This window comes from Candoia aspera, chromosome 3 (assembly GCF_035149785.1).
Source record: "Candoia aspera isolate rCanAsp1 chromosome 3, rCanAsp1.hap2, whole genome shotgun sequence".
In the NCBI taxonomy this organism is placed as follows: Eukaryota; Metazoa; Chordata; class Lepidosauria; order Squamata; family Boidae; genus Candoia; species Candoia aspera.
The window spans coordinates 43,166,768-43,182,339 of record NC_086155.1 but is presented as its reverse complement, the minus strand read 5'-3'; the positions used below and the strand labels follow the sequence as shown (position 1 = coordinate 43,182,339).

The 15,572-nt window shown below is 37.2% G+C and overlaps 1 protein-coding gene across 1 annotated transcript; it reads right to left on the bottom strand.

The window, feature by feature from the left end:
- Positions 1–1,248: 1,248 nt before the first annotated feature.
- Positions 1,249–14,856, bottom strand: LOC134494577 (polymeric immunoglobulin receptor-like). The gene is made up of 7 exons (XM_063299829.1): positions 14,668–14,856; positions 11,404–11,527; positions 9,462–9,797; positions 6,506–6,826; positions 3,921–4,032; positions 2,081–2,131; positions 1,249–1,267 (listed from the first exon to the last, which is right to left on the bottom strand). Exons 2-7 carry the CDS (start codon positions 11,441–11,443, stop codon positions 1,249–1,251), a joined length of 879 nt encoding a protein of 292 aa, XP_063155899.1. The 5' UTR covers positions 11,444–11,527; positions 14,668–14,856.
- Positions 14,857–15,572: the final 716 nt, after the last annotated feature.

Genomic DNA, 15,572 nt, shown 5'->3' with positions numbered 1-15,572 from the left:
AACAGGTGGTACAAAATGATACATTGATCAGCAACAGAAAAACCTGATCTCAAGCTGTCTGTTTCCACTGCTTAAAGTCTTCTTGAACCATCCAATCAACAAGCTTATGGTAAAGATGTTTAGTGCACAATTTACTAATTATGCATAATAAACCGATTGGATGGTGAAACGATGACAGAGATGATCTACTTTTTGCTTACCTTGTAGCAGAAACTGCATTTTGTTTTCTAACTGAAATATACATCTCCACCAGCACAATAAGCCATAACAGAGTAAAAGAAAGGAGTGCCATCTACTGGCTCACCTTTAATTAATTGATTGATTGATTGATTGGTTGATTGATTGCAACCCACGAACTGTTTCTGAATTTTTTCCCCCCAAGCATATGAACAAGTATAGTTTTTGGTTAAGTTGGTTGAGAGAATAGATGTATGAATTCCAAAGTTTAATGCCTCCCTCCCCACTAGTATATCCCAGTAATACTAGTATATTCCCCTTGCTAGAATATTCCAGTAATATGATATGTTGGAATATACTAGTACCATAATATACTTGTGTGTAAGCCCGGTACCGCGCTTTAGCTTTAGCTTTAGCTTTAGCTTTAAAACGTTTAATTGCTGCAGGGACGTATTTATTGCCCTACATGTTAAATATCTAATTATTGCATGAGGTGGTTATAATTATTAGGCATGCAGAGAAAGATCTGAAGAGTGACGCATCCAGGAAGAAGATGACTGGAAATAAATGCCAAGATATTGAAAAGCCTTTACCTGTTCAATCTGGCTGCTGTTGATCTTCCAGCTGTGGGGGTGATTAGTGTGCTGCAAGGTGAATACATCTGGATTTGTGCATGTTTAACTTCTAGTATTTTAGGTTAGCAACAGGAAGCCAATGTGTGAAGCCTGCGCTGCAGCCCTACTTGAGATACAGACAGGATTACCCATTATCAGCAAATAGCAGAATGGAGGTTGGTTTACTGGCCAAGGAAGGACGATGGAATTCTGCTTTATTATTAATTCTGCTTTTCTATTTATTTATCAATGAATGTCATTGATATAAAATTAAATGATGGGGGTGGGAGGAAAATGCATCCCTGCTTGACTCGATTAGAAGTTGGAATAAGGTCAGTCAGTTTTCCACCCTTTGAGTGTTGGATCTGCTTTATAGTACCTTCATGCAACATCATAAATTGCACAAGCAGGCAATCAGTAGGGGAAGCTGCTAGTTTTTGCCACAACCTCTCTTGAGTCAAATGCTGCCTTCAGATCTATAAAAGCAGCATAAAGAGCACATCCAGGAGGAATAGCCTACTTCACAACAGGTGGTACAAAATGATACATTGATCAGCAACAGAAAAACCTGATCTCAAGCTGTCTGTTTCCACTGCTTAAAGTCTTCTTGAACCATCCAATCAACAAGCTTATGGTAAAGATGTTTAGTGCACAATTTACTAATTATGCATAATAAACCGATTGGATGGTGAAACGATGACAGAGATGATCTACTTTTTGCTTACCTTGTAGCAGAAACTGCATTTTGTTTTCTAACTGAAATATACATCTCCACCAGCACAATAAGCCATAACAGAGTAAAAGAAAGGAGTGCCATCTACTGGCTCACCTTTAATTAATTGATTGATTGATTGATTGGTTGATTGATTGCAACCCACGAACTGTTTCTGAATTTTTTCCCCCCAAGCATATGAACAAGTATAGTTTTTGGTTAAGTTGGTTGAGAGAATAGATGTATGAATTCCAAAGTTTAATGCCTCCCTCCCCACTAGTATATCCCAGTAATACTAGTATTTTCCCCTTGCTAGAATATTCCAGTAATATAATATGTTGGAATATACTAGTACCATAATATACTTGTGTGTAAGCCCGGTACCGCGCTTTAGCTTTAGCTTTAGCTTTAAAACGTTTAATTGCTGCAGGGACGTATTTATTGCCCTACATGTTAAATATCTAATTATTGCATGAGTTGGTTATAATTATTAGGCATGCAGAGAAAGATCTGAAGAGTGACGCATCCAGGAAGAAGATGACTGGAAATAAATGCCAAGATATTGAAAAGCCTTTACCTGTTCAATCTGGCTGCTGTTGATCTTCCAGCTGTGGGGGTGATTAGTGTGCTGCAAGGTGAATACATCTGGATTTGTGCATGTTTAACTTCTAGTATTTTAGGTTAGCAACAGGAAGCCAATGTGTGAAGCCTGCGTTGCAGCCCTACTTGAGATACAGACAGGATTACCCATTATCAGCAAATAGCAGAATGGAGGTTGGTTTACTGGCCAAGGAAGGACGATGGAATTCTGCTTTATTATTAATTCTGCTTTTCTATTTATTTATCAATGAATGTCATTGATATAAAATTAAATGATGGGGGTGGGAGGAAAATGCATCCCCGCTTGACTCGATTAGAAGTTGGAAGAAGGTCAGTCAGTTTTCCACCCTTTGAGTGTTGGATCTGCTTTATAGTACCTTCATGCAACATCATAAATTGCACAAGCAGGCAATCAGTAGGGGAAGCTGCTAGTTTTTGCCACAACCTCTCTTGAGTCAAATGCTGCCTTCAGATCTATAAAAGCAGCATAAAGAGCACATCCAGGAGGAATAGCCTACTTCACAACAGGTGGCACAAAATGATACATTGATCAGCAACAGAAAAACCTGATCTCAAGCTGTCTGTTTCCACTGCTTAAAGTCTTTCTTGAACCATCCAATCAACAAGCTTATGGTAAAGATGTTTAGTGCACAATTTACTAATTATGCATAATAAACCGATTGGATGGTGAAACGATGACAGAGATGATCTACTTTTTGCTTACCTTGTAGCAGAAACTGCATTTTGTTTTCTAACTGAAATATACATCTCCACCAGCACAATAAGCCATAACAGAGTAAAAGAAAGGAGTGCCATCTACTGGCTCACCTTTAATTAATTGATTGATTGATTGATTGATTGGTTGATTGATTGCAACCCACGAACTGTTTCTGAATTTTTCCCCCCCAAGCATATGAACAAGTATAGTTTTTGGTTAAGTTGGTTGAGAGAATAGATGTATGAATTCCAAAGTTTAATGCCTCCCTCCCCACTAGTATATTCCAGTAATACTAGTATATCCCCCTTGCTAGAATATTCCAGTAATATAATATGTTGGAATATACTAGTACCATAATATACTTATGTGTAAGCCTATCTGTGGATAACCCAACCTTCAAATTTTTAACCAAAATACCATAAAAAATGCACCACCCACAGATAAGCTGACCCACGTTTTTCATGTTATTTTGGTTAAAAATTCAAGGGCCTGCTTATCCATGGATGGGCTTATATGTGAGTATATATGGGAAATGTGGGTATTTTAAAAAAGTATTATCGTATATACTCACTGACAAGTACATCCACGGATAAGCCGAACCCAATTTTTGAGGTGTATTTTGGGGCCTAATATTCTTGGTTTATCTGCAAGTATATACAGTATACATTTATTCCAGGAATATACTGGAACATACTAAGGGGCTCAGTATTGTTGATTATGAAGTTGAGTTTTAAAAATAGCACAAAGTAAATATAAAGCTTTGGGCTGTATTCAGACTTAGCTATGCTTTAACAGACCCTCTAGAAAAAATACAAACAAGTTGAGTCTGGATCCAACTATTTCACTACTCCAGTGCATGCAGCACTTAAATAATACATTTTCCTGTGTGTGTTCCTGAAGTCACAATTCTCTGATATGCTATTCAACTCAGTTTCTTATTCTTTCCTGGGTCTTAGTTGTCAAAAGATCCTGCTTGGGGATGCCTAGTTTGGAGACAAGTTCAATAAAATGTTTGAAGCTTACATTTCAGGTAAATTCTGACCACTAATGAGGTGGGAAAATGCTTCACCTAGAGACCATATGTATTCACCAACTATACCTTTCTTTGTTGACTTCGTCTGTAGATGTCACCTGCCAGTAGGAAGATGTATTAACAGTCTGCAATTCACATGTAGTTTGGGCATCACTTAAGATATTAGAGAAAACAGATTCTGTTTGAAAAATAAAATAGAATGATGCTGTAGCTGGAAATTAATGAAAGAATGTTTCTGTATCATGATGAAAACCTCTTTGTTTTTTATACTGTATATTAAAAAATCAGCCTTGCATTTGAGTACCATTATTTACAACTGCCAGAAACTTATCAGAAGAATTGTAGCAAAGAGGCATAAATGTTGGAAGCTGCAATCTAAGGGGCCTTCTCACTCTTACCTTTTGCTCTAGAAAGCAGTGGTGGAGGTCAATATAGCAAGTACTATGCAAAGGCTATTTGCAGGGCTCCCTATCTCCCATCATTTTTGCTTGCCCCACCAGATCTAGCAAGGAAGGCATGTTCCAGGTCCCTTCTATTAAACAATGTGATCTTGTTGGATCTCAGAGTCATGACTTCTCTGTGGCAGCATCTGCCCTATGGAACAAGATCCCTCTGGAGAATAAGATGGCCCTAGTCTTGTTAGCTGTTTGTAAAATACTAAAGACGTGGTTGTTTCCCTAGGCATTTGGGCCAAATGGTTAGGGGAGCTCTGCTGGTTAACATTGGTTAATATTGTTCCTTCTGAGTTGGTCTGTGTTTGTGAACTGGGACATTATGGTTTTTGTTAAACTGTTAAACTGTTGTTTTTAATCCTCGTATACCACCCAGAGCTACTTTTGGGAGATAAATGGCCTTATAAATTGTTTAACTAAATAAATAATCATTAAGTCAAAGTTCTTTTCTTTTGTCAACAGCCATGGTTCCACCTGTACCTATGTCAGCCAGCTATCCAATTAGCAATTGGATATAAATTCACTGAGCACAGGGAGACCAAAAAGGTTGAATTTTCCTATCCTCCTGCTGTAACATGCAAAGTGGCAATTTCTGGTATGGATATTATTTCACCAATTTCTGTTGTGCCAGAATGCTTAGAACTGAGCATCATATGCCTTGCACAAAAACACAGAAACATAGGAATTTGTCTTATACTAACTCACATCTGGGGTGCATTTAGGTCAGTATTGTCTACACTCACTCTCCATTTCAGAATGGAGCATTTCTCAATTCTACCTTGAGATAGCAATGATTATACCTGTGACTTCTTGCCTACAAAGCATGTGCTTTACCAGTGATCTTCAGCCCTTCCCTTTATGAACACATAGACATTCTGGACTGGCCATCAGCTGTACAAAAAGTCAATGCTAATTAAACAGCATTTGCAGGACTGCAAGAAGGATCTCAAATAATCAGATGTTTTGCCATATTTACAGACAAAGGATCTTTGTATGTAGAAAAATAGTTTCTAATAATCATATTTCTATGTATAGAGATTTTTCTTTTGGAAAATTTATCTTGAGCATTTTCTTTTCTCCTATTTAAAAAAAAAAAGCAAAGTTACCAGAGAACAAATCCAACAGTTTATCATTTCTGAATTTCAGATGGGCCTTAAAGATAAGGAAAGGTAAATGTTGACAAGTTACAGTATTTGCATTTGATAATCCCCTCAGGCAAATGATATTCAAAAGGGATTTTGGTAATTAGTATTAAGCCTACACATTTTCAAGGAATTACAGGTGAGCAGACATTTTTCCAAATGCATTCCATTTGCATATATTTTGGGAAGCAGTTTAGTTTCATAGTGGAATTTTGTCTGAATTATGAATAAGGAAAAACATTATTGCAAGCGCAAGCCCTTGACTAGCTGGAACTAAAAGATAGTCTGAACAAAAGGAGATGGCTTAATGCATATATTGGGTAGGGACAAATAGAACTCCAGGATGCTCAGGCTGAACCTCATTTACTGTTAATTTAATTCAAGTACAGGCAGGTGCGTACTGATAAATGTGTAACAACCAGCTCTGCCAGCTCCATTGCTACCACCACCATGCCATGAGCTGCCGAACAGCTGATGCTGCTCTCAACCGGCTCACAGAAAATTTAACAATCAGCTCTCACGAGCCAGAATATGCCAAATGAAAGGTGAATGAAGAATGGAATACGGAAGGGCTAGGATGAGAGATGGGGGATGGTAAGAACTGTGGGAAAGAGTAAGACAGAAAAAGACAAAAAAAGCAAAGATAGGAGGATTTGTCCAGTGAGACGAGAAAATCAACCCTTTTCACCCCCTTCCAAAGAATGAAGAAGACTGTTCCTTTAAGGAAAATCATCATGGAGAACATGCTAGTTGAGGGTGTTCTTCAAAGCAGGAGGGGGAAGAAGCACTTTTTGGCTTCAGAAGCCATCATGGGAGTTGGAGAGCTGATGCTGCAGACCTCATGCCCTGGCTGCACCCTCAATTTAAGCAATAGGTGGTGATTAGAATAGCCTCTGTGCCTAGAGCCTACAGCATGGAGTCAGAAAACTGGGTAAGAATCAGGGATTGTAAAATGAGGAATCGGTTTCCTCTCTTGATTTGCTTTTCTTCAGCTCCTGTGCTGTTTTCTTTTGTGAGGCCACAATTATGCTTTTACAATTTTTCTCTTCAGGCTTACCCTCTACAACCTGCAGTTGTATGGTTCTTGTGCTTGCATTCTTGCCCAGTTTTCTTGTCCCGCACATATAGATTCCAGAGTCTTTTCTTTCCAGCTCATTTATAATAACATTGAAAGGTCCTGAGCTATTTCCACTGGTCATCACAATTCGGTGACTGTGCTGTCTACTCTTGCTTTTTCTTTTGTCTACTATGGGAAAACAACCAGTACGGATCATCTTGCACAAGATTTCCAGCCTGGGAGTTTCAGACAGGCATTGGAGTTCCACCGATCCTTTCAGCTTACCCCAGACAATTTGAGGGGATTTGGGCAAATCCAGGCCTGTTTGGAGAAAATAAACCATCAGAGTGTATTATGTATTAATTTTCCTATCAGTCTGAAGCAACTAGCTGAAAAAGCATTTAAGTACTTTATTTGCTAAAAAAAAACATCAGAGGCATGACAAATTATATCAGATAGGAACAAAACATGACACAATTCCAGTTATACATCCCAAATGCATAGTAAGAGGAACAAATAAATTAGTATGTCTAGCAATTCTAATCATTCACAGAAACTCTTAACATTTTTTTTTCAGAGACTGGGGCTTTGCACAGATATTATTAATTTAAATGGAAAGGTCACTCTAAACAGTTGTTTCACATTGGGGAACAGATATCAGGGATGTTAAATGGCTATGCCCCAACTTAAACCACTCCAGATAGTTTGGATTAAAACTTCCATCATTCCCAGACCACTCAGACTGGAATATCAAAAGGGCATGACCTTGGAAATGAATGAGCAATGTTCATTTAAGATCAGTCAAGCAAAGCAACATCTCTAATTTATTTGCTTCTTTCTCCAATTTGTACCTACTTTAATTAGGTGGTCAGTGGTTCACAAAGTGAATTAATTCATTGTTTCTGCCAGAAAATGTTGTGAAATAAATCAAACATTACAGAATCTTATCTCAATACCATTTGAGGTTTTTTTCCAGACTAAAATGTTTGATCCTGTTCAGTCCTGGTTTTGTTCAGAACATAGCTCTAAAGATAAATCTATCCATTCCTTAATAAATCACATGGTAACTTTCCAATCTTGCAATGTAAGTCATCATAACTTGTTATCAGTGATTCTAACCACTCAGGTAACTCAATAATAATGACTTAATAAATTCAAATATTGAGCCAATAAATTCAAATATTGAGCTAATAAATTCAAATAAATAAATAAAATTAACAAGTCCCTCTTGTGATCTGGTTTCATGCCCAGCATTATTAAACTGTGATCGCCTCAATATATACTGTATTTTTAATAAACTCATTAGTAAAGTATTGTCATATTTAATTTTACATTTTAAGGACCATCTCTCCCCAGTCATTTCTGTTGGTATATTGTTTTCTGCTACTTCCTTAAGTATTGGCAGAGTGAAAAGACTGAATTTAATTGTCCTCCATTTAGGTGTTAATAGCTACATTGCCTGGGGGAGGAACCTTGCCTGGACTTGTTTTAGTTTCAGTTTCCTTTTCCTTGCAGCACAGTCTTTCCCGCTCTCAGCTCTGAGCGTGTGTGCATGCACAAGCTTGAAAATGTTTTTGTGCTTTCTGTAAATAAATTTATTTTTATAGAAATGCCTGGTGTGTGATTTTTCTGATCTCTCGGGCCAAATGCTTTCCAGCACTCTGCCAAGAATTTCTACTCATCACATCTGGTCTGGCAGTGTCAGCCAGCAGGGCCCAGGAGGAAAGCCTTTTCTGCTGTGGTGCCCGCCTTCTGGAGTATCATCCCTCTGGAGATTAGATTGGCCCCCTCCCTACTGGCTTTTGGTAAGGCCTTGAAATCTTAGCTCTGTGCTAACCCCTGAGTGGAGATGGAGCCTGTTTCTTGGTTGCGTTGACTGATCGATTCATGTTTTTGTCATTTTTCCCAGCTGCTGTGTATTTTTAAGGTTTTTGTGTATGTTTTTATCATTTTTAATATTGTTAGCCATCCAGAACCATGTATTTGGGATGGGCATGTAAATCTAATAAATAATAAATTAGGCACCAGGCATAACCCTCTGGGAAAGCACTTTCAGATCTGGGGTGCCACCAAAGAGCTCTCTCACTTCCAGGCAGAAATCACAGTGGCCATATCCACACTGCGCCCTTAAGCTGCTCTTGCCTGGTGTCCAAGCTAGGCTGAGTCTAAGCAGTCTTAAGAGAATCCTGTCCAAAGATACTTTGGCAGCAGCTGGCAAAGTATCCAGGCCAGACTGCAGGGTACCACATCCTCTTCCTGGACAATTCCTCTGCTGCTGGGCCCTGTCAGAAAGGAAGTGGGAATTGCTTGCAAACAGAGTTAAATTACATTCATATATACAAAGATAAAGCATAAAATGTATGTGTGTGTGTGTGTGGGCACAACAAACCAGCTTTAAAATAAAAATGCCTTTCTTATATTTTCCCTGTTTTTCCTCACTAAAATCTGTTGCCGCACCTGTTACAGCAGACTTTTCTCACCAGCACAGTGGTTATAATACTTATCTGTTGTGCAGAATGTGTCTGATTTGAAACCCAGAAGGAAATGTGTTTTATGTGTTTTAATTACTATGTTCCTTTCCCTGAACTACCTACATTTCTGCTGGGCTTTTTTTTTTTTAAAGTCCTCTCAGGTACTGTGGAGTGGACTATACTTACAAAAGTGTAGTGATACACACACACACACACACATATCCAAATGTGAGCATTTTGAATACCATGTGTAACTTTACCATTGCAATCAGTAATATGTAAACATGCTTAAATATGGATGTCACTTAGTTCAAAGAGGGTAAAGGAACTTATAATTTTGTATAAAATAAATTCTTAAAAGGCAGAGTTAGTAGCACCTAAGTTATTTTGTGTTTAACAAAGTTGATTTTGTAATATTTTAAAATAAGCCATCACTAGGATATACATATTCTTTGGAGAAGAATACATTTATAATATTTACTTACCTTCCAAAATAGTTAAATTCACTCTAACATATAAACCATCATTTATGTTGCCAAGGCCACATCTGTAATTACTGGAATCTGTCCTTTTCAGCTGACTCATTGTCACTTGCAAAATCCCCTTTTGAGGGTTGTTGTACATTGACACTCTTCCTTTGTAATCTTGATGAATGAAAGCATTACTAGAAATGATGGTTTGACAGCTTTTATATGGCGATTCCTTGCACAAAAATTTTCTGTCATGCTTATTCACTGAGGTGGTTACATAATAGCATTTGATTGTCACTGATCCACCCGTATGACTTATCAGTAGACTTGGTCCGTATAATGTGATTGAAACTATTTTGAAGAAAGGAAGAAGGAAGGCAATCAGCACATTGTCCAAGAAAGAAGATAAAGTACATTGTACCAGTTATCCTGTAAATCAAATAACCCCCAAAAGAGAATTAATAATCTTAACCCAGATCCAATTAAATAAATTAATCAGATAAAACCTTAGTAATATGAATTGATAGAATATATATTTGTTTTCAGTTTATTTAATCCTATAGAACAAGAATTGGTCCAAAACCAAACTTCTCAGGTGAAACGCTTATACCCACTAAAAACTGAGGCCCCTCTAAGCCCATCTAAATGGCTTTACATTATGCTAGTACCCATCCATCACAACATAATCATCCTGTTTGTTTTGCAACCCAGTTCATGCTGGAGATATCTCATAATAGGTCGAGTGACTGCACTAGTTAGCCGTCACTGTAGTCAATGTCCACACAAAATTATCATGGAGAGCATAGTTTCCATTCATTCAGTAGGATCACTTTGAATGGATCCCCATTTTTTGAATGCTCCATACAACCTCCAGACAGTATTCTGACCTTAGTGATCTATGTGCAATATAGTTTCCATGGATCTTGATTATTAAGGATGAATAGGAACTATAACTATCATGAGATCCAGAATGCTTCTGAAATGCTGAAGTGGGTTGTACCACTGTTATTTGGTCAATTTTGGAAAAGGAAATGGAAGGGATGATGGAGAAGGGTGAGAATTCCAATCTATGGAAAATCTTGCTTATTGCAGTTGTTGTCTATAATCTCCTTTGACAGTAAGCATTACTGGAGTCAGTGGGACCATCTTATAGTATTGCAACACTTCTTTCACTCTATCAGCAAGGAAACACTATTGAAACAAAATCATAGTAATATGTATATGTATTTAAATATTACTAATTAATAAGTTAAAAGATAATCAACTAACAAATATTTAATTATTTGAAAATGTCCAAGAAAAAGAACTTATATTTTGCCAGATATTGCTTTGTTTGTAATTTCTTTAATGTAAACATAAATTTCTGGAAAAATCTAGGAACCACTTTATTCAATAGTAAATAATCTTTCAAATTTACCAGAAACTGGTTTTAAGGAGAGTTAAAACTGAAGTGGGTTCTAGAAATAGCATTGTATTAGCAATATTTAGAAATAGCATTGTATCAATAGCATTGATATCTAGAAATAGTATTGTATGAGTGATATTTGGTTAAGGAGCCATTTCGTCCATAATGGGTAGCTTGTGTAGTTGATAAACATAGAAATGGAAGACCACAAAGGAGTAACCCGAAAGGTAAATTTGGGAGTTGCTTCCCCTTCCACCGCTGTTGTAAGAATGAGTCAGAACTATGAGCCTGTCTTATTCACAGAATTGTCCAGACAGCCCGTCTCTGATTTTTTCCCCCTCACTCCAATATTTTTTCCAATATTTTTCATTCCAAAGAAAATCAGTTAAGAAGGAAATGGGCGAACTGTTGTATACCTGGTACCTTTTGATTGCTCTCTATTTGGAAGCACCCTACATCTAACTGTTGAATGAATATTGATTGGGTCATTAGTGTCAACCTTTCTTAACATGTAGGGGAAAAGCTAAGGAGATAAAACTTCTGGCTACTCACCATGCATCACAGTGAACAAAATAAAGATGATCAGCCTCATGTTTGAATTCAGAAATATTCAAGAGGCAAATATATCTGAACTGAGTGGTAGAAATAAAATAGATTCCAAGCAGTCTTGCAATGCCTGATAGAGATATAAAAAGCTTTTGATCATTTCACCTATTAGAGATCAAAAAGAAAAGGAGAGTGCCCCATTCAGAAGACCTGTAGTCCATTTTTTCTCCATCCCCAGAAACCCCTCAACTTTCTTGCCATTTTACATTATGAAAACTATAGTATACCAAAATAAGCTTAATACAATTAAAAAAAAAAATCCACCCAAATTAGGAACAAAGAGAAAATATTAGTCCCTAACAAAAGAATGGCATTGTCTCATCATTTTGCATCATTAGCTTACCCACTGTGCCTCTTGGCCCTACTGAAAACATTAAGTCCAGCTGACAGAGAGAGAGAGGGAGAGAGACTTTCAGTGAAATTCAATATTTAACATTCATGTAACAGCTATGGGACAATTAATGAAATGCTTTCTGCAAAAATAAGCAGCTTTCCCAAAGGGTTTCTTTCCTTCCAAAGATCCTCCAACTTCATTTGCAGGAACCATCTTCCATTCCCTATTTTCTTCTTGCTAGAATTTCTAAATATCATTGTCAGCAGATGAATGAAAACAACTTTCTCTTGAAGATGTGATCATCAGGACAGCTGGGTCCTAAACCACTTCTCCATATGAATTAAAATACTTCCTTTTTAAAGTGCTGTTGAAGTATTCCCTTTAAACAATGTTGTCGCTTCAGATTCTCCTGAACTGAACTTCTGAACATAAGTAGATTGTCAAAATAGGCTAAATTTGAAGGCAACAGCTTATTTGAATTTGCAAATAGAACAATTAAAATACTGTTCTAACCGCCCAGAGTCCCCTTTTTGGGAGAGGTGGACGGTGATAGAAATTTGAAGAATAAATAAATAAATTTCTAGAATTCCATAACTGGTCCAATGGTGCATTGAATCTTACCTCAAGCCTAACCATTTATCCTAATCAGTGCTTCGCTGCACATTATCTAGGATGATTAACCATGCAATCAATTCTTTTTCCCTGAACTCAGAGCTATTTAAACAAATGATCTTATGTAGGTTTAGGTCCCTTGGTAGCTTCCTCTTTGGGGACTACATTGGATGTAGGTATAGTTTACATTTCAGCTCCAGTCAAGTCAAGTCAAAATCAAATCCCACATCTTACCACCCACTAATTTTCACTATGCTCCATCTTCAAACTCTTTTCTCTAAAGGTAAGTAATGATTCACAGCAAGAGTCCAAATTTGATCAGGTACAGCACACATTAACACCCAACTTGTGTAGCTCCATTCAACCTGAGCCTCCCAAACCACTTCACATTTCTCTGGCATATAAATCAATCTCTCCCTGTTTGCCATGGAGATAAAAGACCTGATCTTCCTGTAAAAATAAATTAAGAATTCTTGAATGTTTCTATGAAGACTTTTATCAAGTGCAAAAAGCAACCATTTAGGATTACTCCCATTATTCTTCTTCTCTAAAGAAAAAGCCCTCATTTAGGGGAAGGTGCTGTAGATTGTAAGCCATGATGGAAGACCGACTTGCCAAGTAGAGTAACTTTCCTATTGGAATTTCATGTTTTGGAGTCAGATTTCAAGATCTGGGGAAGTGGGGAATATTTCATGGGTTTGTCAAAGCTGAAGGAATTTCCTTTAACTGCAACCTGCTCCTCTTTTCCCAAATAAGCCTTTTGGGGTAATAAGGAAAAGGCTCATTGTCTGCAATTCATGTTCAGCTCCAGCTTTTGTATGCAAGCATTCTGTCAGGCCAGAATTCTGTCTAGCATAGCCCTATCTTCTTTGGATAGCATGGCCATTTTCGGGGAAGACCTATAAGAAGGGAAGCAAGAGCCATGGCAGTCTACTTTAACAATCTACAGAACACACACATGAACCATCTTGATACAGCCTTTGCTGCTATTATAAGATATATTTTATTCCATTAAAAGTTCATCATTATTTCTAAATTTATGTCTGCACTTACTATGCCAATATAATGCAAATCTGCATTCCATGTTTTTTACTTCTTTTTTGATAATGCAGAAATGAGCATTGTAACACTAAGATTCTGTGGGGTCAGATCCTAATGCAGCAAGTATACAGGGCAAATTTATTTATTCATCTTGCCTTCCAAGCAATATGCATAGGAGTGCCAGTCAGTCTCCTGGCTTTAAATGGAAACTGCAGAATGTCATATAAATACTTTGAATACATTGAAAAACAGCTATGATAAAATTGGCAGACATTTCTGCTCTTTGGTTTGAGCACATAATACTGAATCTATTTACCTGAAGTCTCCTTATGATCAAGGTAACTTGCTTTCGGAAAGGACCAAAGCAACTATTGCAATGGAGCTCTGGAACTCCTAATCTAATCCTAATCTAACCCAGTTTTCCTTTTATTAAGTCAGTCAATTGGGATTGGAACTGGAGAAGAATTGTCTGGCTTCTTATGACAGGAGGGGAAACCTGCAGTCCTAGGGCCACTGGAGGCCCTAAGTCCCCTTTTTGTGGCCTTTGGAATTATCTCTGACCATGACTGCCAAAAATTGACAGCAGTTTTGTGTCTTTCTGACACAGGCGAAGGATGAAACTGGCAATATAAATCCTCAAACAGGAGTATTACAATTAAAAAATAAAAAACTTCCATCCCAAGAACAAGCCTCATCCTATATGTCTGGAATAGCCCACCCACTTGCTGCTATTATAAGATATATTATATACCATTAAAAGTTCATCATTATTTCCCCCTCCTGTCATAGGAAGCCATACAATTCTTCTCTAGTTCCAATCCCAATTGACTGACATTTTAAATATAATTTATCATATGTCATGTTGCAGTAATTCCAATATGAAGTTATTCAGAAAAAAAATCCTTATTTCATATTTCCCTTTCATATAGAATTTAAAAGGGAATCTTTTCATGTTTACAATTTCTCCAAATTTATACAGCTAGCCTGCAACTTTTAATGGAGACAAGAATGTCCATCACTTGGCAATGAAAATTTCTTATCTTACATATTTAGCGACTTGGCAAAACATAAGAACAGCCAAGTCAGCTTTCATACATCACATTAGATCTGATATATGCAATGCCTATTGCGATTGATTCATTCGTAAAAGGTCATGCTGACCTTTTTCTCAGTCTTTACAGCCCTTAATTGCCTTTTACTTACCTAATGATGACTTTACATACCTTTATTTTCCAAATATTATCTTTGATAGTTGCACCATTGACCTAGAAGTCCACAAAATACTGATTTTAAAATGTTGGTTAATTCTGAAAATATTTTTTTACTATAGATATGGCTAATTTATTTCAGTCCAGCCATTTAAAAACTTCTGCTTCCTGCTGTGTCTTCTTCAGCAATTAGGCTACAAAGAAGAACAGTTGCATATTTAAAAGAGGAAGCCACAAGTTCGGCTTTATATATCTCACCACAGTCTGTAGTATAATGAAGTTCTTGATTTAAAAGAAGAGGAAGGACCTGTGGTCATAATGATAATAAAAAAAATCCCCTGAAGATGGACAAACTGTAGGAAATTAGAAAAAAATTAGTCTAAGGTAATATATCAGGACTTATTTCAGAAGTCATCAACTTAGTCCCTAAGGTCAATTCTTTTGGTGCTCACCACATATTCTGTCCCTGACTTTACTTTTGAGATTCTTATAATTTTAAAAAAGGGATTTAGATTCTTTTGATTGAAAAACAAACAAATAAGCAAAATCCTGGGGATCTAGGAAGCTGCAAAACTAAAGCCCTTCTGTATTATCTTTATTTCTAAAATGTTTCTGGGCCTCCTGTAGACCACACAGGCATTCTTAGACAAGAAAAAGGATGAGGGGTTGCTGCCTACTACTTTAGGCAGCAACCCCTACTTAGTCACAAAAACTGCCTACTTAGTCACAAAAACAGCAAAAGTAAGGAGAGGTGGTAGAGAGAATTCTTGAGATTAGTGGCAGAGATGGTGCAACCTTTCCAATTGGCTTTTAAGTAAAGTGATGTTTAATGGCTGACCATATCACCATGACAGCCATTTGGTGAATGTGCCAGACTCCATCCTGCATGCAGCCATTTTGTAAGAGTGCCCCTGACATGT

Bases quoted from the DNA above. Each gene is read 5' to 3' on its own strand.
- LOC134494577 (XM_063299829.1), bottom strand. From the start codon at position 11,443: ATGAGGCTGATCATCTTTATTTTGTTCACTGTGATGCATG. The intron at 6,827-9,461 runs GTAAGTAAATAT...TTCTCCAAACAG, and splicing joins GAATTTAACTATTTTGGAAG to GCCTGGATTTGCCCAAATCC. The intron at 4,033-6,505 runs GTAAGCCTGAAG...TTTTTCAAACAG, and splicing joins ACAACTGCAGGTTGTAGAGG to AATCTGTTTTCTCTAATATC.